Source organism: Pocillopora verrucosa, chromosome 11, assembly GCF_036669915.1.
Source record: "Pocillopora verrucosa isolate sample1 chromosome 11, ASM3666991v2, whole genome shotgun sequence".
Classification (NCBI taxonomy): domain Eukaryota; kingdom Metazoa; phylum Cnidaria; class Anthozoa; order Scleractinia; family Pocilloporidae; genus Pocillopora; species Pocillopora verrucosa.
This window is the reverse complement of record NC_089322.1, coordinates 8,548,297-8,575,986: the sequence shown is the minus strand read 5'-3', so window position 1 is coordinate 8,575,986 and position 27,690 is coordinate 8,548,297. Positions and strand designations below refer to the sequence as shown.

At 36.1% G+C, this 27,690-nt stretch overlaps 2 protein-coding genes and 1 long non-coding RNA gene across 11 annotated transcripts in view; 1 reads left to right on the top strand and 2 right to left on the bottom strand.

Annotated features, from left to right (window-relative positions):
* Positions 1–1,352: 1,352 nt before the first annotated feature.
* LOC136276719 (uncharacterized) lies at positions 1,353–3,623 on the bottom strand. Its single transcript, XM_066174453.1, has one exon. The coding sequence runs from the start codon at positions 3,192–3,194 to the stop codon at positions 2,412–2,414; it is 783 nt and encodes a 260-aa protein (XP_066030550.1). The 5' UTR covers positions 3,195–3,623; the 3' UTR covers positions 1,353–2,411.
* A 769-nt stretch (positions 3,624–4,392) lies between these two features.
* Positions 4,393–17,942, bottom strand: LOC131789803 (uncharacterized). 2 transcript variants are annotated; one of them, XR_010719151.1, is made up of 6 exons: positions 17,793–17,940; positions 17,570–17,670; positions 14,618–14,691; positions 6,325–6,374; positions 5,189–5,934; positions 4,393–4,489 (listed from the first exon to the last, which is right to left on the bottom strand). It is a non-coding gene; the product is annotated as an uncharacterized lncRNA (long non-coding RNA). The 2 variants fall into 2 exon arrangements; XR_010719150.1 differs by lacking the exon at positions 4,393–4,489 and having other exon boundaries at positions 4,502–5,934; positions 17,793–17,942.
* A 1,359-nt stretch (positions 17,943–19,301) lies between these two features.
* LOC131789791 (uncharacterized) overlaps positions 19,302–27,690 on the top strand; it is a 35,017-nt gene continuing 26,628 nt past the window's right edge. For 6 of the 8 annotated variants that reach the window (XM_066174188.1, XM_059106963.2, XM_066174187.1 and 3 more), the window contains exons 1-16: positions 19,302–19,620; positions 19,811–19,884; positions 20,361–20,417; positions 20,736–20,848; positions 21,158–21,233; positions 21,474–21,589; positions 22,324–22,365; positions 22,565–22,708; positions 23,228–23,324; positions 23,575–23,666; positions 24,207–24,361; positions 24,864–24,943; positions 25,312–25,357; positions 25,605–25,771; positions 26,220–26,336; positions 26,863–26,975. In XM_066174188.1, the coding sequence (XP_066030285.1) occupies positions 19,545–19,620; positions 19,811–19,884; positions 20,361–20,417; positions 20,736–20,848; positions 21,158–21,233; positions 21,474–21,589; positions 22,324–22,365; positions 22,565–22,708; positions 23,228–23,324; positions 23,575–23,666; positions 24,207–24,361; positions 24,864–24,943; positions 25,312–25,357; positions 25,605–25,771; positions 26,220–26,336; positions 26,863–26,975 (1,565 nt within the window). In that variant the 5' untranslated portion in view covers positions 19,302–19,544. Of the gene's footprint in view, positions 19,621–19,810; positions 19,885–20,360; positions 20,418–20,735; positions 20,849–21,157; positions 21,234–21,473; positions 21,590–22,323; positions 22,366–22,564; positions 22,709–23,227; positions 23,325–23,574; positions 23,667–24,206; positions 24,362–24,863; positions 24,944–25,311; positions 25,358–25,604; positions 25,772–26,219; positions 26,337–26,862; positions 26,976–27,690 lie in introns of those variants that run through there. The other 2 variants (XM_066174185.1, XM_066174190.1) reach the window with 2 other exon arrangements.

The following is a 27,690-nucleotide window of genomic DNA, read 5'->3' as shown; positions in this document are numbered from 1 at the left end:
CATTTTGGGTGCGTTCCTTTGGGAGAATCTGGATCAGGATTTCTGATCTGTGGTGTTCTTTTCGAGCAAATCCATCTTCAAATTAACATCTGGGTTCTCTCATTTTTCTTCCAAAACAAAATAGAGAAGGGTCTCGCAATGAGTACAAACGTTTTACACAAAATGCAGAAACTGAAAGGGAAGTAACAAAACTTTAATATTTGTCGTAGTCGTTCGCGTTAAATGATCCCTCAATCAAAATAGCAAAATATGATGTGAAATAAGACATAGTTATTTTTCACGGGCTTTACTTTTTTTTCTGTTTAGTCACGGCTGAAATGATAATGAAATAATCGTCAAAACTTTTAAAAAAAATTAAACCTTGAGCTATCCGCAAGGCCTCGGTTGTTCAAAGGCTAGATAAATCGCTATCCGGTGGTTAAGTGTTTACCAGTATATGCAACCCAACTATTAGGCGGTGGGATGCTTTACCGAACGTTGTATTGTTTTAGTTCCTTATTCTTTCCTTATGAGCGACTTGGTACATCACATTACGCGCACGAAAATCAATGCTTCTTTAGTGCGAGAGTATTTGGATGAGAAACAGAAAGGTAGCTGAGCGCCTCAGATTTCTCAGGCTGTGTCTCCGATATAATGTGATCTACTTCTCATCGTGAATTCGCGCTGCGTGACTATTGCACCTGGTGAACAAACTGAACGTGTGGAGCAGGCTGAGTTTCAAACAATACGTTGAAACTTAGCCTGCTCCACGTGTTCAGTTCGTTCAAAGGGTGCAAGGTAAAAGGTGCTAGTAAAGACAGCGAGTAGTCTGGTTTGGTAAGAAATTAGAAATGCTATCATATCTTGTAGATTATAAGAAACTTATAGTCCATCCCTAATGTCCAAACTTGCGGCTGCAATGATATTACAATGGATGCTAGTGGCATGGGTAAATACTCAGAATTACTCTAATGATTATCAGAGTGGCTGTATTATTCCTCTATTTGGTTCCAGTTATTTCTGATAGCAACGAATAATTGCTAGGCAAGCAATTTCAATATTAGTGCTACAGCGTTAGAATCGCCTCCCGCGGGTTGATTTGAACAACTCGTGGCAAAGAGCTTTTCTGAAAGAAAGTTCAGTTCGTGCACCCCCCCCCCCTCCCCCAACAGTCTGATTTCTCCTGGTTGGCTGAGTATCTAAAATGACTGTTGTTCATAATTGCGGCTGACTTTTCTACAAATTGACTGAAAGTCGTCTTCAGAGTCGAGACAAACATCGTTTGTAAGTCAACGGTTTAAATTAGCACAGATATTTGGCGTCAATTTTAATAGTTTCTTTATTTTCTTTCGAATGTTGTAATTGCCCTGATTATCCGGATTCCATTGATTTCTTCCCTCTTACTATTTGATGTGAGTCCCATTAGCTCGTACACTCTGCTCGCAATTTTTTAGTATTCATCAGAACTGAAGCAGGTGACGAGAATACACGAACTGATCTGGAGGTTGTTTTCACAAACTGTATTCTCACGCCTCATTAAAATACGCGACGGCCAAAAGAGAGAATTGCGCATCAAATTCTGCGAGTTATGGTATTAACCTGAACAACATCAACTCTAATCTGGATTTTGCTTGATAAGTGCCGAGTAAAGTACTATGATACTGCTCTACTTTTAGAACTGTCAGTCCTGACCACAATATCCTAAAGACGCCTTCGAGCGCTTATCGACCGTTTATTTTGAATCGTAGAATACATCAGGGCTTGTTAAGAATGGATTTGCATTTTCATAATATGTTACGAAAACAATATTTTCACTTCTAAGTTTTCTTTAGAATATATTTTAATTTTTATATTTTAAACGTAAACATTAACATAAAATTTTGTTTTTCTCTTAAAACATACTACTAAGTGAACATAAGTTTAAGTAAAACAATATCGCTTAAAAGCGACACCATAAAAGCAACATTTGCAGTGTACAAGAAGTATGTTTACAAGTCGTTTAAAGCTAAGCCGCCTTTCAAGAAAGAAGTTTGCCTCACATCAGTCAAAACTGATTGATTGAATTTTCATTGTTTAAAATAATGTTTGCCTCAGGAAGACAGACAAAGTCTACTGCTCTATTCTTAATATATTTGCATATGTCTAGTATTTCTCTTGGCTATTATATTCACAAAAAAAGATATTGGTGGACAGTAAAACATCGCTGTTACTTTCTTTTTTTCTCTTTGAGTGACCTTATTCTCTCAGATAACAAAGCTTTTTTTCTTTCAGGACTAATTTAATGGGACCTTTTTTTGCCATGTGAACAAATTAAGCAATGTTATAACTGAATATATTTTGGGGTTCTCTAGCCAAAATTTACAGCAATAATTACCTTCAGTCAAATCTTTTCAAGTCAACAAAATTTAAAGCAACATGACCAATTTTTCGTTTCACACCTCGCTTTCCGATCTTTTCAGGACCCGTTGAAAATTCGCTGATTCGATTGCGTGTCTTTTTGTCGAAGATGAACCATCTTGGCTGTACCCAGATACTGCAGCTGATGACAGCGTATTATTATAACTCCTTGAATTACGCTTGTTTTCGGGGAAATCGTAATCCTCTTCGGCTAAGGCGTCAAACCGTTTGGTATTTCTTCGAAATGTATTATTTGAGTTTGTTTTCTTTAAAAGCGAAAACTGAGTCACCGTTGTATCACCGAGATTTTGTAAGGAATAATTAATACGTCCACCTGAAAGAAGTCCATCCTCCCTCAATTCTTGGAATCCATGCGGATTTCTTGCTTTGTAATCTCTCAACTCTCGTTTTAGTCTCTCTATTATTAAATCTTGGTTATCCGCAACACTTGCTCTTGATCCCGGCGTTTCTAAAGAAGCGGCAAAAATTTCGAAATTCCCCGTGTTTCTTTGTGACAAAGTGTGACCAAGCGCGTTGTCATCCAGTATATTGGTGTTTCTCTGCGTGAGAGATCTTCTCGACACTGGATGTGAATCTCCAGAACCGGCAAAATCGTCTGATTTCCTTCCGATTATTTGTTTCCATTGCATTGGTAAACCAACGTATCGCCCCGAATCCTCATCCAAAGCCACATGAACACGATGTTCAAAATCGGCAGGTTCGGAAACTTTTTCAGCCTTTTTCTGTGCGTTTGAGTTATTTTTCATTAATCCGAGCTCTGTTGCGAGACGTTTTAAAAATTTTCTAGGATCCATCATGCAGTAAAATCCTCAAAACAACTACAAAACATTGTAGATGGTCTAAATCGTTGTATATTGTTATGAACAGCAAGCGATCATACAAGACTCCAACCACAACTTGATGAGCCGCAATTACATGTCCCTTTTTGGCTTTTTTCCCTCAGACCTTTTCATTCTTGATATTCTTCCAATATTTCACCGGATTAAAATGAAAGTGAGGATATTGCTTCACATTCGATGTACATGTAAACTGATATGTCGAAATAAACTTCATAATTTAGACAAAGTCTTTTCCTGAACGACTTAAATCTTATTTGCATAGTAAATACTATAAACAGTTGTAGCGAGAAAGTCCCTTATAAGGAGAAGAGGTAAACAAACGTTGTTTGAACGTCATGGTCACACTGGACTCTCTTTGTCATCATGTCCATCTCTAGTTCTTTAAGTCGCGACGAAAACCATTTCAACCTCCTATTAGAAAAATTAAAAGAAACCATTCAACGACCAACTCTTTATTTCTGTATTACAAGAAATCAGTGAATATATGCAAATATTATTCTTGTTCCGATGCTAGATCACTACTTGTAAATTTTTGTTCTCGTGTATTTATTTATTTTCCAGTTGGATTTTTGTGAATAAAACCACGAATTTTGAAGGGTATTATTGCAATAGTAAATTTAAAATTATGAAATCGAACTGGAACAAATGGAAACCATAATGACGCTAATTGCGTCTTTTTTCTTCATTAAAAATTAAAATTGTTGAATATTTTGAGCACAAATAACAAAGCGAAGCGAGTCATAACAAGTAACTCAGTTGGATACTGGGGTACAGCCGACATTATTCTCGTCTTGCACATGGAGGCTGTAACCCTTTCAAGGAGTGCGCTTGTTCGTCTAATAAGGATGCAATACTTTTCCTTTAGTTTTTCAGGTGCACTCTCCTATTTCAAAGATCATTTTTATTTAATGCACCACATTCACTCACACGTTTCTCCTCACACTTTTCACTTTTCCGTTTTGAAGCGATTTGGGATAATTCCTGCAACACGATACACTTTTTTGGGGATCAATAGAAGCAATTGCGCAGGTTTGTGTCAAATTACAAGCTTGTACTCTTGTTGTAATACAATGAAGAATTCCTCGGTTACAGAGTCAGGTCCAGCTCTTATCTCACTTAAGATTCGGGCTAAAGTTTACATCACTCACGTGTTCCAGTCCTGTAGAACAAGTAATATTCAATATCGGTATTGTATCTCGTGTTAATGTTTGCTTCAAGGATTCACAACTTGTGTTGTGGTGTATTTTAATCTCCTAAAGAATAAAAATAATCAACGGAGGACTCAATGATATTTTTCTTAGCCTGGTATAGTGCCGTGTTCGTGATCCGGCGTTGTGGAAAATTTCATTTATGTGCAGTTATTGGAACAAGTTAACAAAATAGGATTTGAATAGGGCTGAAAACTAAAATGAAACGAATAAGTGATTTGGGACTATCCATTGGGATTGAGTACCGTACAGTTCTTAAAACGGTTTTCTATAAAAAAAAAATAGACAAAAATTGCGAAATTCAAGCGAGAAACTAATGTAAGTTAAAAAATTCTCCTCACGTTCACACCAAATGATGCGGAATGACGATGCAGTCTAACTGCGCATGCCCATTACAGTGTGTTTCAAATCAAATATTAATGACTGTTTTTCCTTCCATCGGTACAGTAATAATAAGTAGAACTGCAAAGTCAAGACAAACCATGGTTCTAATTAAATTGCAAACACGCACGCATTTGGTTTTGGTAAAAAGGCACGAATAATTTTCCTCAGAAAATAGTTTTATTAGAAAAATTTTATTATTTTGATCTAACGATACCATGTACTGTTTTTAATGTTGTTGACTTTGCTTTATTTTTAACGTTTGCTCCGGGCAGATTGTCTGTTAGCCGCCATCCTACCCAACACGATAGAAATAAATTATTTTAAACATATTTACTCGATAAACATCACCATACAGATGACCTTGGCTTGATGTTGCCGTAAGTTAATGCATTTGATACGTCGAGGCTTCACCATCAGTAGACAACAACATGTCTGACATGAAAAGGGGACTAAAATTTTTTGATCTCCAAAATGGATTGTAATTTTAAAAAAATTCTGACATCACTGGACTTTCCATTGATTGGTGGTTCGGTTATAACGTGATCTGAAGGTGCACGTACAAAGGGATAAGAATCAATAATATATTTGATGATAATGCATATTTTGCCCATCTTTGTTCTAAAAGTAAATAAGCTTATTTCATGCCCAATGCCAATGTCGCGAGCTGGCCACGCCGTCTACGCGCGAGAAATATTCGTGTAATTTTCTGTGCGTGGGAGGTTTTGTAACGAAACGTAACGTAACATAACGTATCGTTACGGATTTTCAAGTCATGTCGAGATTGGCGTTTCTAGCCTGTCCTGTTTAGTAAATTGTCTCTCGAGTTACTGGTTCAAATAAAACAATATAAAGGGATGAAATAACGAAGTATGTCTTTTTGGTGGTATTTCATGTTTCCTGTTTACAGCTTTGTACCCAGAGCAACTCCCCTTCATCTTGAACATAAACAAACCAAAAGTGGTGTGGACAAAGGGACAGGTAAAGGTTATGTTCTACTCTCAGTTTGGTAGCCATTGATATGCCATTGTGATATGCCATTGTGATATGCCATTGTGGGTTGTGGGCATCTTTGAATATGATCCATTGAAGTGGAATACATTATTGAACTATAGAATACAAGAAAAAGAAATAGCATGTCAATGGATTTAATATCCTCTTGCCTCCCCGCAGGGGAAACATGGTAAACCTCTGCCACAAACTGGGTAAACCTCACGGATCAATAATATAGAATCTTATGATAGAAGGAAATATACATGATATAATTCGAATTTGTACAAGAAAATATAAACGAATAAAATCTCTTGGTTTGTACAAGTATCAATTTCTACAATTCTAAACCTTCCAACCACCATTACTCAGGACGAACACATGAATAGAAAATACTACGAGCTCCTTGAGATTTCGATAGATCTTTAAGAACAAAGGAACTTCTGATTTTATTGAGATGTTTCTAGGTATTATGGCTAAAATATATATTAAGTTTATATTTTTCTTACCTGAATGGAATAAGACTTCGGGTTAAAACTGAATTCCTCTCTTGTTAAACCTACAAAGAAAGAGTGGAAACAAGTGAGATTAAAGTCATCTATTTTTTAAGTTGTTTGTGTAAGATACATAATGGATTGTTGTCACACTAAAAAATAGTGTTGTTGAGCGTTGAATAAGTACAGTCGATAAGGAGATATATAAGATTCAACTTCGTACAAATTTACAAATGGCTGTCTCATAATAAAAAGTTTTTCAATACCGGTCTTTTGTTCCTATTTTTTTTTCTTTCACTATAAGCCCTCTTGCTGGCAAACTGCTCTCTAACCATGATTATCGGCTTTGATGTGCATGTGATGGAAACAAACATAATTCATTTTATCAGCAAATGGTCTAAAAAGTCTAGCAGAAACGTTTCCTTAGCCATAAAAATAGTTTTTTAAAGGTAACCATATCATTTTCCTTCTAAATCCTTGATTTTTAACTTTTTTCTGGCTGTTATGTTTGAAAGATTGCAAAATACAATCTAATGATAATTGTAAAACTTCCTGTGATACGTTAAAACAATTTGAAATGTCTCTTGATATTCAAACTGGCTTGGGTGATAACTGACCGTTGAAGAAGCGTTGATATTTTAAATTTTTTCTGTTTCGTTCAATTCTGTTTTAAGGTCTCGTCTCGAAACAATTAATGCGTTGCATTCAGTAGCTTGTGTTTTGGTTACTAGTAGAAAAACAAAAAATGTTTTTTACAGACACAGTGAATATAGAATGAAAGTAACAAGGCAGCACAAGGAATCATGATTTGTAAACAGTTCAATAATCATTACATTTCATGACAATTTAATATACCTTACTTGTTCCCCATTATATTACAATCAAAGCACCCTGTCACTTTTGCTCAAATGTTCTAAATATTTAACAGCTCGGCAAAGAGAGACAAACGTTGTACAAACATTAAGACTTAACAGCGTGCGCTTTGCATAATTTATAGAAATGAATTAGTTACACGAGAGTGGCAGAATATTTCAATTAAACCAAGCTGTCTGCTATGAACCTGGTGTAATAATGTTTTTTGGTTTTAGTTTGTTTGTTGTGTTTAATAGTAATCGGCTGGGTAATTATTTATATGGCGCGAAATGCGTCATTGTGTATGAGCTGCAAAAGTTGAATTTGAAAACAAACACGGAGAAAATGAAATAAATGCGCTATTGGTTTCTTTTTTAATTACACGTAGAGCGTATTACATCAGCCTGTATTCTTCATTAGTTTCAAAGGTCTCATGATTAATTAACAAAATCCTATTCTAATATCGATTACCGGATAAGCGAGATGTCAGAAATTTGCGATTAAATACTGAGGAATTCATTTCTTTCCACAATTAACTAGAATAATACAAATCTAATTGCCCCTCTCAAAAGTTGTAATACAGCATCATGGTAGTAAGAAAGTCTTTGAGGCGCAGCCTGCTTATCAGACATTTGTGAAAAGTAGAATACTTTCCCAATAGATCGTTTACACATAGACTTCTTCAGAAAATTAATGCAAACCGCTTTATAAAAAAATTGGTTAAGTGCCACCTGAGAGTTTAAATTAAGAAGAATTACGGTATCCATGATATTTAACACTTATTGTCCATTTTATAATAACAACCGACAAAACGCCATTTTCTTCCGATTGATTTCTTACAAAGCACATCCCGTAGGATAATAATACTTATCTAATGAATGGATACGAATATTCATTAAAATCGAGTACAGAGAGTCTTTTTTTATTTATTATTGTTACTTTTTTTAATATCCTCTGCAGCGGGTAAATTGGCTAACGAACATGAAACCGATTTTGGAGTATAATCCATGTTGAAGGCGACAAATTGAGGACATAGGTCAAGTGAGTTAGCAAAAATGTATACCATTTGTTTCCAAATACATTTAAAAGAAAAAAACTTTGCAAAAAAATCGAAGGAGAAGTGACATTTATCTATTTTCCAACTTCATTCACAACACAGTTTTTATTCCTGCACCAGTTAGATCTAATAAAAGATTCCTGCAACATCAGGCGAAATGCAAATTAACTCCCTTAATAGCTTTTGATGTTAGAAGTATTATTTTTAGATTACCGCATACTTGGCTGATTATTTTGTTAGGAAAGTGGTTCCTTTCTAATCAAAATCAGTTCAATTTCGCTAGAGCCCCGAGGGGTCGATTACCTTTCATTTTATAGTGTAAGACTTTTGAAAGAAGCCTCGAGCGTTTTAGAGAATCACAGAAAAATGTTTCTTTCCGTTCGTGTCTACATTTTGATACATGATCCTGTGTTGGAATCACAAGCTCTCTCTACATCCGGGAAGAGAAAAACTTTCCTCGCACGAACACCTTCGGAATAACGTGCTTGTCTATTGGCCGTTTAAATAATTCATGTCATATAATGTGAAGCACTTGCCGGCGGCGGACTCACAGCAGGGTAGATACAACAGGAGAATTCGTGCACGTGTTAGACGTGAGGCTCCCAATTTTTACTCTTATAAGCGCTTTTGCAGCCTACTTGTCTAGTGTCCGGTCAAACAACAATATAATTCAACCATGGCGTGTGTTACCGCGTCCTTTACGTAAAAGTCTTTCCTTCTTTATTTTGTAGTCTTATGAAGCCAGCTAAGGCTCTTTTGTACTTTTATTTACTATACTAAAGCCGCAACGGAAATTATTATTGAAAACCAAATGTTAAAACAAGCAAAAGGTCTCCTCAAAAACCATTTTCAGTTCATTGCATGCTGGTGAAACGATTGCACATCGCTTGAAAGTCGCACCTATGTCACGGGAATATTTTCGTTTGAACGCGCAAAGGCATCCTATAGCGAAGAGGGGCCTTTTTTTAAACTTCCACATTTCAAAAGGGGAATTCCTGAAAAATCCCTTTTATGAAAGTCATTACAATTAATATTTCCCGTCCAATCTTGTTCGTGATATCTCTGCGCATTCGTTGCCTCTTACAATCATCGACCCCTTCCAGCATCCAACAGCCAATCAGCATCTAGCGGATGAATAATTACGTAAGCAAAACACACGCAATGAAAAATATTTAGCATGGATGAACCAACAGCATAGGTGACCATCATTTTGACAAACGTGTGAGATTGCTGGTGTTTCGATTTGCAAATTGCAAAAATTCGCTTTTTCATCTTGACCAAATCTAGAGACCATTTTCCTTCGAAGCAGTTTTGAAGCCAGAAGTCCTTAGCATCATTTTACACTCAGCGCCGCTGTATACCGGCTTTGTGACATTTTTCGACATCCTAGCATCGCAAGCTTTGCCGGTGAGTCATTTCCACGTGTTGAAGCCGCGTGCAGTTCACTCCGCCGATCAGTCGACCGCTGTTGAACGTTAACATACCTTCTTTTGTGGTCAGTAGTCCTCAGTTTTTCACAGAACTTCTTGAAAGATGTGCAAAGAACATTCTGTTGGTCCTTACGAACAACATCCGACACAAGTCGCCCCTAATAGCGACTTGAACAACTCCCTCATCGTCTCCGAAGTCGCAGAGCAGCTGGCTGAAATCGGGGATAAGGTTGAACTTAGTTATCATCAACGGAGAAGACGAGAGGAAGAAGCTGGAATTGCCATAAGGGCTGTTATCATTGCTTTGGTTTTTGCATTCCGCGCACTAATTTGACATGGAGATATCGTTGAACAGGTAGCTGCTTACGTTCTGTTCTCTGCCTGAACCATCGCTTGGCAGAAGTAGCAAAGAAACTCTAACAACCATCTAATTTACAGTTTACTCACAAAAAAGTATCCATCAGTGCTTCTTCAACGTTACTTTGTTGTTAGAGTGCAGATACCAACAGCAGCAACACTGCGAACACCTTAGAGATGTTTTTGTTCCTCCCTGACATTTTCCATAGGCGTTACAGAGGTCAAAGCGCCTTACTCTGTTTCTTATCGCCAATAATCAAACGGAAAAGTAGCATAAGCAGCGCACTTTGTGAGCTTTATTCGATAATGCCTCTGGCGCGTAACGAACTATGACTTCGATCAATGATCGATCCTTCATCGCGAAAGAGAAAGGATTTTAATTTTGCACGGTTCAAGCCGTAATTCCAAGCTGTTGTTTGATTCCATTTTTCGGTTTCGTTTTAAGGAATGTTTGTCGTGCAAGATTCTATTTTTTACTTAGATTTAAAGAGCAAAAAATAAATACAGTGTGCTAAGAGCGTGGCTAAATTTTGTAGATATCGCTTTCTGGTGCTGAGGTTATTAAAGTGTGAGAAGGATGCGCTGCGAGAATCGATGTATTTAGTGAACTGAAGCTAAGGCTTTCGTTTAATTCATCCTCTTGTGGTTGTGCAAGAGTGACTTCGCTGCAGACTTTTCAGTTCTTTGGGTAAACTTTCTCAATCAATTCATTTCCCCGGCATGGACTGTTGTTGTGTAGCATAGCATTTAAATATGTCATGTAGTGCACAACATTCCTTGGGCTGTGGTTTTCAGGCCTTGAGTTCGAGTGCATGAATGCAGAAGTCGAGATATGATCTTGGAACGCGAACTTGATGGTGAAGAACACTATAATCAGCCAAGGACAATTCTTAACCCGGAAGACCAAATGAACACTTGAGATATTTCATTTGCGTAGGAGTCAGCATTACTATGGGCTTGTAAATACATATACAAAGGGCAACATAAACAGCGAAAGTTCTTCTAAGCAGTAGTGTTTATGTCTTAGACTAATTCAATGTTTGCAATAAAGCACTAAGGATTATGCAACTATGCTTTCTTGATCTCTATAGCTTTCCCGTGCAAGTGTCTTATACAGGTTCAGTTATGAATGTAGGTAAAATTCCATTTAACATTAAAGCTTTTTCATGGCCAGTGGACAAGTAGTGCCAAGGCTTTTAACGTGAAAACGTTTTTGCCTTTGGTTTATGACCCATCCGGCGCCCGGCTATGGCTAACTGATATCATAGCTAGTACCCAGCATAGTTTTATTTCTCCTCAAAATGAGGATGTTACCTGCATAACTAGACTTCATCTCATAAAGGAAAGCTCGATTCAAATTTCAACATTTTTAAATATCTAATCGGAGGAAGAAAACCCAAGCTCGGCAAACGAGCTGATATGTGATGGATTATTTCCTACGCAGATATTTCCATAGTCATGTGCCTTTATAGTGTCAGATGATCTTGTGCTAAACGTGTTATAAAAAATCCTCTTCCATTTCTTTCTAACTCAAAATGGCGACTATCCTGTGAACGTAATTTAACTACTACCTTTGTTCAATGTTGTTTTTTTTTTCACTGTGGAGTCATTCTCCCTCCTTGGTAGATCACGCACTAAAACTGGGCAAAGCTTTTAGCATCTTATTATGATGGCGTCGACTGCTTCATTCTCTTTGAACCTTACCAGTGGAAGGAAGTACAGTAGCCGAGGTATTTCGTTGTTGTATTTATTTCTAAGTTTTTTTTTAATTAAATGACTGGAAGAGAGCTTTCAGCCTTACTTTTTTTGTGTTTGAAAACGACTCTCTGTTTTGCTGTGCGTAAACACAGGGTTGCTTTTGCAGAGCTCGCTTACGCAAAATAGTTTGCTGCGGAAGACAACTGTGTATTTACATCAAGTAACAGGAATTGCTTCCTATGGCTTCCGATTTCCCCGCATAGGTAGGGGCTTCCTAGATCAACAACACATCGTACAAGCAAAATAAGATTCAAAACCCTACAAGAGCTGGCAAAAATATTATGAACATGCGAAGAAAACTATGTTTTTCCGATCTTAATGATCATCCGCAAAAGAAGATAATGGCGCCCAGCTCTTGAAGATTACATCATTTTTAGTGTCCTTTCACCCACAATCGTTCTACTTTCAGTTGCAGATTCATTAACAGCCATAAATATGTTGATTTAACCTTTATGCCTCACGAGCTGAGGGTGAATATCTCGGCAATCTGACCATTTGTTTCTTTGGATAGGTTTCTACACATGTAGGTGTTGTGCTAAGTTGTGTCAACAGTGCAAAAGCCAAGGCTTAAGACTTAGAGTCTCATCTCAGGATACACTACAATTTTGCAAGCTTTTCCTCTCAAATTTGGACTGATAAATAGACATTCAGGTATGAAGTTTATTGAAGTCTTCTCTGAGCTTTTCAGTTATAACAACGAAGAACTGTGAGCCAGCTATAAAAAAAGCCAAATAGCAAATCCAAACTTTGTAGAAATTTAGATTGTCATTTCCATTCTGCATTGTGCAGAAGTAAATATTATCATCCCAAGGAAAAAATATTATCAATGTAAAACATGGAGCTCAAAATTTAGCTTAAATGATCTCAACATGTTCCAAAACTTCTCTGAAAAAGCATTGAATCACAAACTCACTGGAGTATTTATTTCCCAAACGATACCTGAATTTACATACAACATGTACGTTCAAAATTGCGAAATGAAAAACTAGGGTGCTTTTCTTGTGCTGAGCTGCAGTTCTCTGAAGTTTCAAAACTGTGTTAAGAGAAACACTCCTAAAGTTGCAAGCTCAACGTTTTGTATGACAACTCGATCGACCATGCGTACTAAAAATGCTGAAAAATCGACAAGAAAAATCTTTCAAATAACAAACAGGCGCCAGATCCCTCGAGTCTCCATTAAAAGCAATATTTAACAGAAAGTTATAGTTGAAAGTCGACAGAATTTTACTCATACACTAAGGTAAACTTTACTAAACTTACTTTGCTGGGGTGATCGAAGTTTTGTTCAATGTGCTCTTCGGTGACCGAGAATGTGTGTTTTATTTTTCATGGTAGGTTCTCCTTTAGTTGTGTCTTAGTGGCTGCTTAAGAATATTGAATTCGTTTTATACTTGCGTAGAATTTGTGCTAGAAGCGGTCAGCAGAGCATAACATACTGTAACTAAAAGGGACTGATACGTAAATAGGAACATGGCATGAAACAAATTTGTCCATTCTGTCTCATACACACCGAACTTTGCGAGGCAGAAAGTGTTTGTGAAATAAATAAAAAAGATATTCACTAAGCTCAATCGATAATATACCCCAATCGCTATTTTATTGTTCACGTTTTTGACCGAGAGACATTTACATGACTTCAGTATTTTATTCGGACATCTTAGGCCATGTTATCATGATGTTGCCTTCGTTGGAGTTCATAGGAACATAGCTTCTCGGTGGTGCGAATAGTAAATAAACTCACCGACAAAACAGAATAAAATTTCCAAACTTCAACAAAGAAATATATCATTCGTTAGTGGTCAAAGCCTGACATTTTTCATTCAAAGGCCGTTCCTTCCGTTTCAAGCGGTAAATCCCCAGCGAAGATTATTTTGTTTCTGTTTTTACGAACTTAAATTTGAAGGAGAAGGGGAATTTTTTGGTCCCTAAAATTTATATTCTCTAGTCGATTGGGAGCAGGTGCATTCAGCACTTTACGGGGCCTCCTTCAAAACAATATTGCGATAGAAAGATTTGATAAATAATTGTAATTAGTTACCGAATTCTCGCTCTTTGATTGGTAGTTATTTTCGTTTGGCACACAGACGTCAACTCTACCATCACGTAGATTATGCTTGCCTTCAAAACAAAAGTGGTCTTCGCTACTGACAGCATAATGATATGCTGTCAAATTTTCAACCAATGGCGGAAAAGCACCAATGGAGAAAACTGCATCTGTTTCCTTTTAATTAATTTGCAAAGACAAGAAACCGAGGGAATAGTGAACTGAGACTGACATTAAGCTACAACTACCAGCCCCTGAGGATACTATAACGTACTGTCGTCCCCTCCCCCACGAAAAAAAAAATTTCTCGACGAAATTAATGCGATACAGAAAGCATTGGTTTTATTTATTATCACTATTATGTTCTGCTTTTTCGGATTAAGTCGAGAAAATCAGTCGTCGTGAATGACTGGTTATTTCTCCATTTTTGCTTAAAGTTCATTCGAATAACTTCTTACGTCCTAGTTCTGTAACCGAATACAAATATAACTGAGAAAAACTTAAATCTTTTTCGGTGCCGATGGTACTGAGAGAGACCGCGCCGAATCTTTTTTAAGATTGCAGAGTTTTTCGCGAGATAGTCTATGAACCATTCAGTTTGCTTTCGCGTAGATCCTTGATGAAGCCCAGCAGACTTAAACGGAAAGAAGAAGGAACTGATGAATTTGGATAATGATGTAAAACAAAGAAAGAACCACGACATGGTTAGAAATGGAAACGACATCCGCTCAAAAACGAAAAAAATCGCATATCGTAGGCTGCATATTCAGCAGAATCAACCAAAAAGTATAGAATGGAAAAGAAACTTACCAGACGAGCATATAAACATTTCCATCCAAGATAACATTTCCAATTTGCTATGATAGGCAGAAACATCATTTGAGCTGCGGAAATTAAAGAGCTATTTGAGAGGAGTTTCTTATGCAGTTCAGCCGATTTACTTATGAAACACCTTCTGACCTGCCGGTCACACAGAAAGAATTGCCCAATATTCAATGTGCGCAAGCGTAGTGGGAGAGTACGTGACAGGTTTTCTGCTTAATATTCAAAATCTATTCCCCAGGATGACGAATACACTAAGTAACACAAGTTTCTTTAGCTAAGCGTTAAAATTAGAAAACACCTGACCGGAAGGGGCTATTGTTACTTATCGACATAATTTTGGATGATTCAACTTTGAAAAATTTCTCCAAAACTGAATTTGGCCAAACGATGATTTTTTTCGAAGACATGTGAGCGGGTTATATATTCTGTGCGGTGAGTTGCGGGGTAAACTGGCAGGTTTCAGTTTCCGCAAATGAATTTTTATTGGTGATCCACAAGATTTCTTTAATTATTTATACGCTTAGCATGTTGTTCATTCGGTATGGGAGTAGACAACAATATTTCACTATTTATTCGCCTTCTTAGGCCTTGTTTCAACCAAAGGAACTTTGCCAGTTCTCCGGCGATTATTCTCAAACATGTGCTGAGTTAAGTGTAAAATAAGCCGCAAATCGCTAATGCAATACGAACAGAGAAAATTCATAACTGGATAAATTTGTGATTGTCGTTAAAACGTTTTCATGATGCTTTCAAAAGAGAACGGTGAAAATAATGAAACAATTGGTTTGCAATTACCTTTCTCTTAAAAGTTTTTCAATTTCTTGCCTAGAAAAGAAGATGCTAATTTTTCAAAGTGAGGGAAATTCATGAAAGCATGGTAACGGGTAACGTAAAGTGCTAAGAAAATCAAACTTCAATTGAACTGCTCCTCCTTGAATGGTGCCTTGTTGCTAGTGACCATTTTTAGATAGAGATGTAAACATCTGTAATCCCTTTTAACCGAGTGACTGTTACTAAACGCGTGTTCCCAAACAAAGACAGCGTTTCTTCAGGGGAACGTAACAGCGTTTCCGAAGAATTCGGATTGGTTCAACTGATCCAAATTGAATCATGCTTAGGAGTGTAATTTTGTGAAAAAAGTTTCCAAACTTTTTCCAACTTCTTTCAAAAAGAGCAATATCCCCCGAAGAATTCTCCTGAGTATGCGCAGTTTGTTTCCCTTTCCTGAACGCATGCGTGAAGAAAAACAATGAACATGTGGCACGAGTCGAAAACAACAAAGAGGAATGGCTGGGTGGATCTAGCGAACGATAGTTTCCCATTTGCCTCTGTTAGAACTATTTTGTCCTCGTGTTATCCCAAGTAATGTGCTTAAAAAACTGTAAAAAGAACCTGACAACTGAATGACTTGGTGGCTCACGTATTTAAACGAACTTACCTTAAAACTGTGGGTAAAGTAAGTTAAGCCATGTTTAACCCAAAACTTTGTGTACCGATGTAAATATGGTTTTTCTGATTGTATTCTTAGCTTGAAGGATGTTTTAAACAGAGGTAATTTTAAGCATTGTAAATACAGTAAGAAGATTCAGAAAATTGCTGTTGTAGTAAGTAGTCAGTTGTTGAAATCTTGTTGAACTGCTCAATGTAAAATATTTCGTCTGTTTTGACGCTTATGATCTACTTAGGACGATTCAATTTCTGTATTAGGTGTAGTAGACAAAAGTATTGTTTCAGCATTTTGATTCACATTGGTTTAATTTTATTTTCAGAACTTCATGAACCATTTCTTAAAAAATGGAATTTAGTTAGCTGTTCAGTTTACTTCAGTCTTACACTTTAAAGTATAGAATCAAACTTCTTCAGAGCTGTATTAGTCCACAGATATGGAATACAACATGCTTCAGCTTCAATACAGCCACTGATGTCGAATACTCTGTAAGTGTGCCTCTTGGACCAATTTATCTTGTATACAGCCCTAAACAGAATTATTCAGACCGCCGAAAAACCTCAGAAACGGCTCAGGGATTATGTGCATAGGGTGATATTGTTGAATGAACAATAAACCACGTGTTCACCAAGAAAAAAAGAATCATTTCCGATCAGCAAACAAAAACAATGCCAAGGAAAATTATCTATGGCAGAAGAGATTACAGACTACCTGAATGGTAAACTTTAGTTCCCTGTGATAACTAGGACTTGATGGAACATTTTGAAAACTGGTGTACGTCAAGAAATTCCCTACTCTGGCTTGGAGTGGATAATATTTCATCATATATAGGATAAAACAAGAGTGAGCAAAAATGATTTAATAAAAAAAAACTTTGTTTTTTTCTATTTTGGTTCCAACCTGCTCTCCACTGCGTAAAGGTTTGGAATTACTTTCTTCTCTAGGTGCTTGTGTGTAGACAAATTTTAATTACCCGGAGTTGAGCATCGAGTCTTTTAAAAATACTCGTAGCTTACTGTTCCATGTCAGGCGAGAAAGTGTTGTGTTCTCGCAGTGCTACTGTTAGTTTGCTTCATTTCCAAACTTTTACCGTTCCACGGTAAAGTAAAAGTCAGTTTGACCACATGCGTGGGTAACATTTTAAGATTTAAAAACCGTCCGTATGGAAATTTATAAGCACTGAACAGCAGCAGAAAGGACATTGAAGCACGAATAATTGAAAACCGGAATTTTCTTGGGAATTTAATCGATAATCTTTTTTATCGATTCTTTTTCTTTTTCTTTTGATTTTATAGATACGATATTCTAAGTTTTTCTTAGTCCAATAACCTCTCACTTTTCACGTAAAATTTCTTTCCCCAAGAAAATAACTGAATACCGATATTTCTTTTAGGAAATTTGAGATATGATAGGCAGCTGTCACGTTGTATTTCAAAGAAAATATAATCAACCAAGATGAACGTAGACAAGGTTTGGGTTTAGTTTCTCACCTTTTAGATTTACTTTTTCTGGTTGAACAAATGAAAGGTGAGCGAGTGATCCGTCAGTCGCTTGATATCTCCACATCATGGAGGGCCTTCACTTTGGCAACCTTTGAAAAAAAAAAAAAGAAGAAGAAAGCGAATCAACATCGACACTGAATTACCATAAGCTTTTTACCAATATTTTGTGACAGAAAAGAAAAGGAAAAACAAAACACGCGAACATATTTACCTTGCAAAACCTTTCAATGCTTAAAAAGTTCATATTTATTTCCATTTCTTTGCAGTGCCATTTCCTTATGGTTCCTCTGAATTATCACTACGTACGTGGATAGAATATTTCTCGTCGGCCCAGTATTTTGCCTCGAATATATACCGTGACTCATATCTCAAACACGGATATCAGCCTCTGAGGCATTATTAATTTCTTAGTGGACCCAGCAGTATTTGCATTTTCTTATTTGTTAAATGAAGATGCGTAGGCGAGAAAATAAACCGAATAGGGAGACTGATCGATCACGGACACAATACTGGCCCTTGATAGTCACTACACCGCACGACATTGCATTAAATGATATGTTTATTCGGTTGACTCAAATACTTTTCAATGGATTCAGCGTCAACTATGATAATAAAACTATGATAATAAAAAGAAAGTTTGAAATATTTCGTGAGATATTCTCTGTATTAATTATTCTAAATAAACTATAAGGAACCTACAGCCAGAGAAGGGTTGTTTTGAAATTGAGACTCGTATCATGAATAACTTGAGACTTCAATTGAATTTCAAATTACAAATTGGCGGCATCTCAAAGTGAAGAATTAAAAAATATATATATATCAGTATATCATTTTTACGTAATCACTTCCCAAAGAGCACGGAAAGTCGCCTATCACCAGGTTATCTTATTAAACGGACACGAGAGTTAGTACCACACTAATAGCGTTACTATCCTTTCACTTCTTTCTTGTTGTTGCGAGAGACATCTGACGATTAAAATACTTCTTCAGACAAGAATTGATAAATACTAGTTGCATACAGCAAATTTTGAGCTCTTACTCGCCTGTCTTGTCAGTTTAGTGTCAGCATTTTGAATTAAACATAGTGATCGCCAAGCTTGTTACTTAAATATCTGTGAACAAGGCATAAATATGATATTAAATTGTTTTGAAATAGTTGCTCAAGCTTACTCGGAAAACTCTTAACAGCAAGAAAAAATTCAATCTGAAGCCTTAAATATGCCATAATGTTCTATTGATTTTTGTTTGCGACTACTGTTAAAAGCCTGTTTGTAAAACCTGTTGAAATATTTTCTGTTGTAAGTAGGTGATAAATTTCCAAGTTAATTTTTCATTACTATAGTCAAACACACTGTGTAATTTTCACAGCAGTTTGGTTTAACAGTGGCCCTTCTACTGTAAATGTGTATGTTCTAAGGAAAGCAAACAAACATGAAATCCACTACCCTAAAATATGTCATGTGAGATAGGTTTATCTCATTCCTTATTTTTCCTTCAGTATATGAGAACTTTTCAAGAGAATTTAAACAACCTAGTTTGACCCGTCGATAATATAAATACATTGTCAATATAACATAAAAATTAACCACAAGCCAATCGCAGGCAATTCGACTTGATTCTACCCCGGAAGAAACGTTGCCTCCAAACCCCTCCCCCGTCAGGTAGTTTAGCATTCAGCCTGGAAACTAAATATGTAAATCTCGCTTTTGTCAACGTTGTATTACCCATTAACCGTAATTTCAGCGAATCGATCCATCCAACAAAGCAGCAAATGAATTATGGTAGCGTAGAGGCATCCTTGGAGACTTTGCTCTCGCCTAATGTTATATTTAAGTTGACGAATCATTGAATCGGTATGGTGCATTGGTTTGCTAAGTTGTACTTGAAATGGCCAGCAGATGTGAGAGCCGTCAGAGTCAGAGGGAGAAATTAGCTGTTATGGCGCCGTAATCTTTCTTTCAGGATGGGAGTTGTTTTCCCCAAGCCTTCAAAGAACTCTATTACTTCAACAATGGATGGAAAAAATGCTTCCTTTATAGGTACAATGAAGTTTATCCGATAATCAGGATAATTTAGCTGCGCCCTGGAGCGTGAAAATTAGAACCATCTGAAAAAATGAACCGAAGGGAAACTTTCTTCAGATGCTGATGTTTTGTTTGTCTCTTGGTCTTGCAAAACTTGTTGTACTCGTACGCTTATGGTGATAATATTTCGATTTTACTTATACAGAAGGTGCTGTTGTTCCAGTTCGTGTGTCGGACGAGGGGTTTCATCCAGAGGAACTTGTCCTGTATCAAGGACAGGTGAGTGAAGTGTGAACAGCTGAATATTTTTTTTCATCTCTCGTTCATTACTCTCATTAGCATTTATTTGCAAAAGGAGTGAATGAAGGTAATACTGACCAGAAAAGTTTATGCTGCTTCGGTCGGTGGTGGTGAAAAATTCAGCGCAAATGATTGTAAATTTAAAGAATTAATTAAATTAGAGATTGTTAAGCTGTGCGCTAATTATGTGTAATAGATATTGGCCGTAGTTTGTTTACGTCTTGGCCTTTTGAATAATTATGTTAACCTTTGCCTTACTATTGTTTTGAGTTTTATGTTTTAATTCGAATTCTTTTTGGAAGATGTGAAGAATTTGAATGGTTAGATTTCAATTCATAGTACAACTAAGTATTACAAGATCTATACCCACTTAAACCAGGCGGCTTCACTCTTTTTTTATTTTGTGTCCCTTTTATTTTATAACCATGGTGATTACTCTTTGTGTATATTTCCAGAGCATTTCGTTTGAATGGAATGTAGACAACTCATCTAAAGGTTTCAGAATATTTCAGGTAACCTAATCATTATCAATAATACAGCTGATTTTTGTAGTCCTGAGATATTTCTGACTCAAATTTTGAATTTCAAAAATAACATTTGTGGGAATTAAAAACTGAATTGACTTTTAGAATAAGATAATCTGAGAAAATATTATTTCTGGCTGGTAAAGTTACCAGGACCTTAGAGAAACATATGTTAGCTACTTTGCAATGCAGGCTATGACAAGTTGTCTTTACAAGAGGTATTCGGTGCAGGCAGTACTATCATTTGTTGCACTTTTTGTTATGAAAATGGCTGGATAACTATGATTTGGATTTTGTAACTTGAAGGTTTGTGGTACGGAACTGAATCGTGTTCCTGGTGGATACAACAGTGGTGATCTGACATCTGATAGATCTTTCAAGGTGCACTTTGGAAGGAAAGGACAATTCACCTTTATTAGGTTTGTGTTATAAAAATATACTTGCTGGACAGCAACAATTCAGAAGAAATGGGTCAATCAGTTATCAGGTACATAGATATAAAATGAAACTCATCTGTTAAGCCTTGTTTTCTTATTCTTTTCATTTTTACTGTGAATGACATCAAGACACAGCATCATATAGGATTAATGCACAACAAAATTTGGTTAAAAGCCAAAAAATTCCACTATTTCTTAATATGAAGGTAATTTTCTTTGGCGAATCATAGCTGATCTAAAATTGAAAATGTTCCTTCAGTATTGAGCTTTTTTCTTCCCTTCCAATTTCAGTGAGTCTAAAGAGCACAGCTTTGTGATATTGCCTTTCAAGGTACAAGTAGTGGAGAAACCAATGAACATCATCAAGGTGCTCAGAATGATTGATCATATTTAATAAACCTCTTATTCCAATGTGATACCATGTACACGTATAAATTCATACAGGAAGTGAAACATTGCAGCTAAACAAGTATAAGCGTGACATTTAAAAACAACAATTTTTAAAAGGGGAGAGACTTAAAAATAACAATCGATGGATAAGAGTGGAATTAATGTTGAAAAATGTTGAAAAAATTTGTTATCTAATATAATAACCAATTTCCTGTAGATCACAGATGAAGGATTTGAGAAGATGTTGGTGAACATTGAAGAAGGAGAGACTGTTCAGTGGAGCTGTGAATATGGAGATTCTAAAGCTTTATCTTGTTCCATTCAAGAGATGGAGTAAGTGCATGAAGAAGTGAAATTGTTATTAATAATTTCCATTATGTGTGTGACTATGAGCTCAATAACAAAAGCAAGACTTTCACATTTGACTGCTCACTCATGTAAATGCAGTTGTCCATATCACTTGAAATGGGAGACATGGGGGTTGTATTATGGTAACTGTGCTGGATTCTGGGGTTTAGAGGTCCAGCTGTGAGACTCAGCAGGATATTGAGTTGTGTTCTTGGGAGCTAAACACTCTCAAAGTGTTTCTCCCCAGTTAGGAGTATAAATGGATACTGGCAAATTGTCAGGGAAGCGCGATGAAATGCTGAAGGGAACCTTGTAATGGATTGGCATCCCACCTGGGAGGTTGTTGGGTTAATACTCCCAGACAGTTTCACACTAAAGAAATTGTGATAAGATCTGGCTGCCAAGGCCACATGTCTCTAGTGCAGACTTTACCATATACCATATGAGGGGGAAGTTAAAGGTACAAGTCAGGAATTGGTGGAATCTCTTGTGTATGTCACATGATACCTTTTGGTTAAGAATCAGGTACTTACTTTGTTCACCAGATTGCGAGGTACACTAATGACTAAATTGGACTATACTTTGAAGAAGCAAATGTAATAATATGAGAGTTCTTTTGATATGTGCGCTAATATAAAAACTGGTTATTAATATGCTGGTTATGATTATTACATGCGACTGACTGCCTTGTCCTCATGGTATAATTTGACTTTTTTCAGGTTTTGTTTTAAACATGCAGGGTTTGTTCCAAAAAAATCAAGGTACTTGTAACTAATCTTTAAGTTTCCTAATTTAATGAAGTCCTAATTAATCTACTTAGAGGGAAATTAAAACAAATGACTTTGGAAAAGCAAGTTAGGCATGTTCCCTATTCTATAACTGTACAATGATACTGGTTATCAAACATTGTGGCCTCCAGGAGTGAATTATGGTCAATTTAAATTTTTTTCTCCTATTCAGGATCACTGTTTATTCAACACATGAAATGAAATTTCAGGACACAGGGCTGTTCTACTTCTACCTTGACAAGCATGATACAGGCACAGACTGGCTTAATGACCAAGGAAACTTGATTTGTGCTGTGAGAGTTACTCAAGTGAACAGGTTTGTAAATATATACTGATATCATAAGTATGTTCTTTTATTTAGCAAAGAAAGAGAAGTATTTTTAATTGATGGAATGTTTAATCATCTAACTATGGTTAGTGGAACAACTGATTAGCAGCACTTGGTCTCCATTTATTTATTGTCAGTATAGCAGCCAAAAGTTCATTTTACACTTACACAGTTGCTGAGCCTCAGAGAGATGACAGGTTTAAGACCATGTCAGTATCTATGACACTTACATGTATGTAGACTTCACTGCTTTTTATGAAATTGTAGATTACGCAGACCAACCTCCATGTTGAAAGTTTAAATTACCCTTTATAACGTTATATTAATTTCAACCTTGTTTCTAGACTGTTGAAAGTCTTGAAAAGTTAACACCTAATTGTGAAATGAATTACTGGAGCCCAAATTTTTACACAGTGCTTAGGGTTAGGTCAAAAGCAAACTCAATTTAATGCCATTAAAGAAATAAGGACTTTAATTGGTGTATAATTTACTGCTGTTGTTTTTCAGGGAGTTCTCAGTTCATCTATCTGATGAGGGTCTTAATACAAGCATGATATCAGCCAGAGTTCAAGATAGAATTTGGCTTGACTGTCCAACTAACAGGGTGAGAATAAACATTAAATTTGTTTTAAGTAGACTTCATGAGTTACAAATAAAAAATGCCTTTATGGGAATTTTTTTGCTATGTAACTTGATTTATCTAATGAATTACTGTAACAGCTGTCTGTTCCTGAGACTTCATTGAAGCTCACATGACATTAACTTGAAAGTTTGCTTTTCTACTTTTTGAATCTGAATGTCTTACGCAATTAGAGACAGAGATCTCTTTGCTACACTGTTATTTTCAATTTTAGACCCATGCTAGAAAGATTTTGGATGTGTGTATTTATAAAGATACCATGGCAAATCCATTGGTTTCAGCACAATTGTTTGCTGGCTCAGCCAGGTACACCTTCAGTCTTTGTAGCACTTGTGTAGGATAACTGTGATTAAAAACTGTGAGTTTGTTATAGTTGAGTAGTACGCATTCAATTTACAGTGGCCTCTTGGTCAATACCAGTGCACCGATTTTGGATCAGCTGGTACTTGATTCTCAGCCCTGGCCATTCAATTCTACTATAGTAAGATTATTAACTCTTACAATATCTCTTTTCACCAAGAATCATTTTGATATGTGTACTAGTGAACTGAATTTTGCTACCTCAGAAGTAAGGGGGGACACTGTAAACATTCCAATTCAGAGGGAGCAATTGAGCACCCATATAGTCACTCCATGACTTGAGTATAAACTGGCCAGGGATAGATTGGGGCCAATAGGCTTATTTGTGTAATTGTTAGCAGTCATTTATTCATTTTGATCTTTACCCATGCATTTTTAAATCTCTATTTGAACCCCACTGTACACTGAAATTTTATTCAGTATTTATACATGTTTAAACATTTTCCATCAATGATTTTAATGCCTTGTTATAATATTTTATTGTAGAATTGCTGAACTTGTTTCCTATCAATTTGTTGAGCCTGGTCTTTATCACTACATGTATAACATGGCTGATCTCTCACAGTTTCGAGGATGTGTTGTTGTGCAACCAAAACCAAGAGAACATGTTGTTAACATTGTTGATGGACAGTTTAGACCTGGTAAACAGCCTTCAATTACATGTTGTTTACATGTAGCCTGATCTATAAATAAAACTTATAATACATTATTGTATTTATTAATACCAATTTTAGGACCAGGATTGAATTTCTTGTAGCTTACTGTCATTTCAGAATCTCTTCAGTAAGTACCATACCCTCAACTCTCTCCTCCCCCCTCCCTTCATTAAACAGGAGACCAATTTTGTTATTCTTCAGTTTATTCTTCATGCATCGGGTGATTAGCACCCACTAGCTAATCACCCCTGAGCTGCTAAATCGGCCTACAAAAAATCAATACCCACTTGTGTAGTTTATGCCAAAAAATTAAAGGAAAGTGATCAATTAGGGAAGTGTTGCATGTATTTGATTCAAAATAAAATTGACATAACTAAATAAAAGTTTATAATATTATATTGTATAACAGTTTTACTGTTTGGTGAATCACTTTTGACATCCACAAAGAGACAGAGTAAACAATTATTTCAAATGATTGTTTCAACAGCTCTTCTGACAATTAATGAGAAGGATAGGATCTGGTGGACTTGGAATAATAGTCGGGGTTTATCATTCATTTTGAAAGAGGTATGTGTAACAAAGAAAAAAATTATTAGTGACCAGTGAGGTTGTAAGAGTAGCATTTAGTAGTGACTCTAAATGACAGATGTAAATTTGTGGTTCCTCATTTATAGTTATTCATTTTATTTTACTAATAATTAATATTTACGAGAAGGCCTTTTTCTTTGTTGGGCAGTGATTTATTGGTTTCCTAGTGATAATTATTTGTGCATGTACTGTAATTAAGATCGGCTTGTCAGGGAAGGAAATATGCCAAACAGATCTTAGTGCGGTAGTCTTTCATTTGATACATTCATTTGACATAATGCATGAGTTCCAATATATGAATTAGCTTTAAGTCATTACTCTGACTGATTTTTTTTTTCTAAACTTAGTTGAACTGCTGTACCCCTTTAACCAGAAGGAAATCTCTTTGCTTAGGTAGGCTACTTCCTGTGTTTTTGTCATTCAGTTAATCATGCATGGCTGAATGACAGTTATTGATTCAGAAGCGATTCCAAGATTAAATATTTCACATTCTGTACTCTGCAATATTGCAATGTTTTGGAATATTATTGTTTAATGAGACTTACTTGAAAAGATAAGAATTTTCTCTACAATTCATGTTGCTTGCTTTAAACTGTGCCCTGAATCTCTTCTGTTTAATCTTTTTTTCATTAATTTTTAGGATGTGATTGTAAGGAACTGAGTGACCAGGTGGATTTTGTGCAACAGTTGGGACTGATGACTCACAAGTTTGATTCCATAGGAGAATTTAGTTTCCACCTGGTCCCTAAGGATGACCAATCTTTTCCATCTACTTGCTGTTCAGTGGTGGTGCAGACAACTTCAAAGGTAAATATATAAACAGAAATGGTCTTGATTAGCTGAAAATATTAACAAAGAAAGAGACAAGTGTCAACTTAGAAGAGATTTGTGATATCATTGTATAAGCATTGTGATATCATTGTATAAGCATTTTTATTTACTTTTCTTTTTTTTTTTTATCTAACATTCCTTACTCATTATGATGGTATTTAGTTCATATTTTTGTCACGCGTCCATTGTGACCTTAATATAAGGACAAAGAAAATGAAGGCCATTTATTGGAAAAGAATTATTACTTTGTACATTTTAGATTCGTAAAGACCTTTGACAATCCATTAGGAGGTTTTGAAGACTTGCTGGTTTGAACAGATGGTCAAAATTATTCAGTACTGATGAATTGTACGGAATAAATAAATGTCATTTTTACCTAATCAGCCTTGAAACAAACAATTCTGTTTCATCTCCTGTTGTTTAGCATTATTCAGTCAAAGTTTGTGATGGACGCTTTACACCAAAGATCTTAAATGTACATCCTGGAGACTGGGTATGGTGGCAGTGGAGTGATACTAAAAGACCCCATAACATTAAACAGGTATCATTTTTTTTAAATCAGTGATTAGTTTCAGGTTAGATCATGAGAACATTAATTCCTTGTTCTGTTATTGTTACTGTAAATATATGAAAATAATGTGTGTGAAATGTGGAGCTTATTACAAACTTATTTGGAACCAAAGTAATGACCAGCTCCCAGTTGGCTTGTTAGCTCAGTTGGTAGAGGGCTGCACTGGCATCACTCCTTCACTCCTCTTAACTCCTTGTTCGGTTCTTGTTCTGTATCTGTTAGAACTTGCCACACAACTAAAGCTTGTACTGTGCACAATTTGGAAGTTCCCTGCAGCTTGCTAATGAGGCTAATAATGCTTTGTATCACAGACAAATATTTCTTGGTTTTGACTGTAACATTTTACACTAAATCCAGAGGAACATCCTTGTTAGCTGGGATCAATTAAAAGAAGTTTTCCACAGCTGTAAGGTTTTGAAAATAAATGCTTACCAACAGTGTAAGTATGAATGTATATTATTGTAACACTGGGAAGGTTTTGTTGTTTTCATGTTAGGTCTCACACCAATGGATATCACAGGCCAGTGGATTTGACAGTGGAAAGGCAACCAAAGCAGCAAGTGCCTTTACAAATGTATTTCAAGACCTTGGTATATTTTATTTTGCAAGGTACACCATGTATGTTGCATTATCTCACTCGTGGTACAAACAATTTGTTTTTGTATTGATTTTGTAAATAGACATTTCTTTGAATTATCAAGTCTTTATTGTATTGCTTGTACATGTAATGGGTTAATTGGCCAGAAATTATGGTACATTGCACACTGATGCAATGAAAGATTACTGTATTTTGTTCACAGGTTACCACAGTGACCATTCCTTGTGCTAACATTTCATAGGACATATGCCCATCTGACTGTAAATACATTAAAATCATATAACATTATGTGAGCTGTGGTTGAAGAAACAAATGTGGAAGCAATCCTTGCAGTTATGAACATTACCTAAATATTAGTGAAAATATTTGGCCTGTTAAAAATTCAGGCCTGTACGGGTTTTGAATCCATATCCTCTGTGATGCCAGTGCAGCCCTCTACCAACTGAGCTAACAAGCCAACTGGGAGCTGGTCATTACTTTGGTTCCAAATAAGTTTGTAATAAGCTCCACATTTCACATACATGATTTTCATATATTTACAGTCATTTATTCACCACTTCATGGGTTTATTTACAACCAACATACAGTGACCAGCTCCCAGTTGGCTTGTTAGCTCAGTTGGTAGAGTGCTGCACTGGTATTGCAGAGGTCATGGGTTCAGATCCTGTACAGCCCTGAATTTTTTCCAGGCCTTATTTTCACTACCGTGTAGGTAGTGTTCTTAAC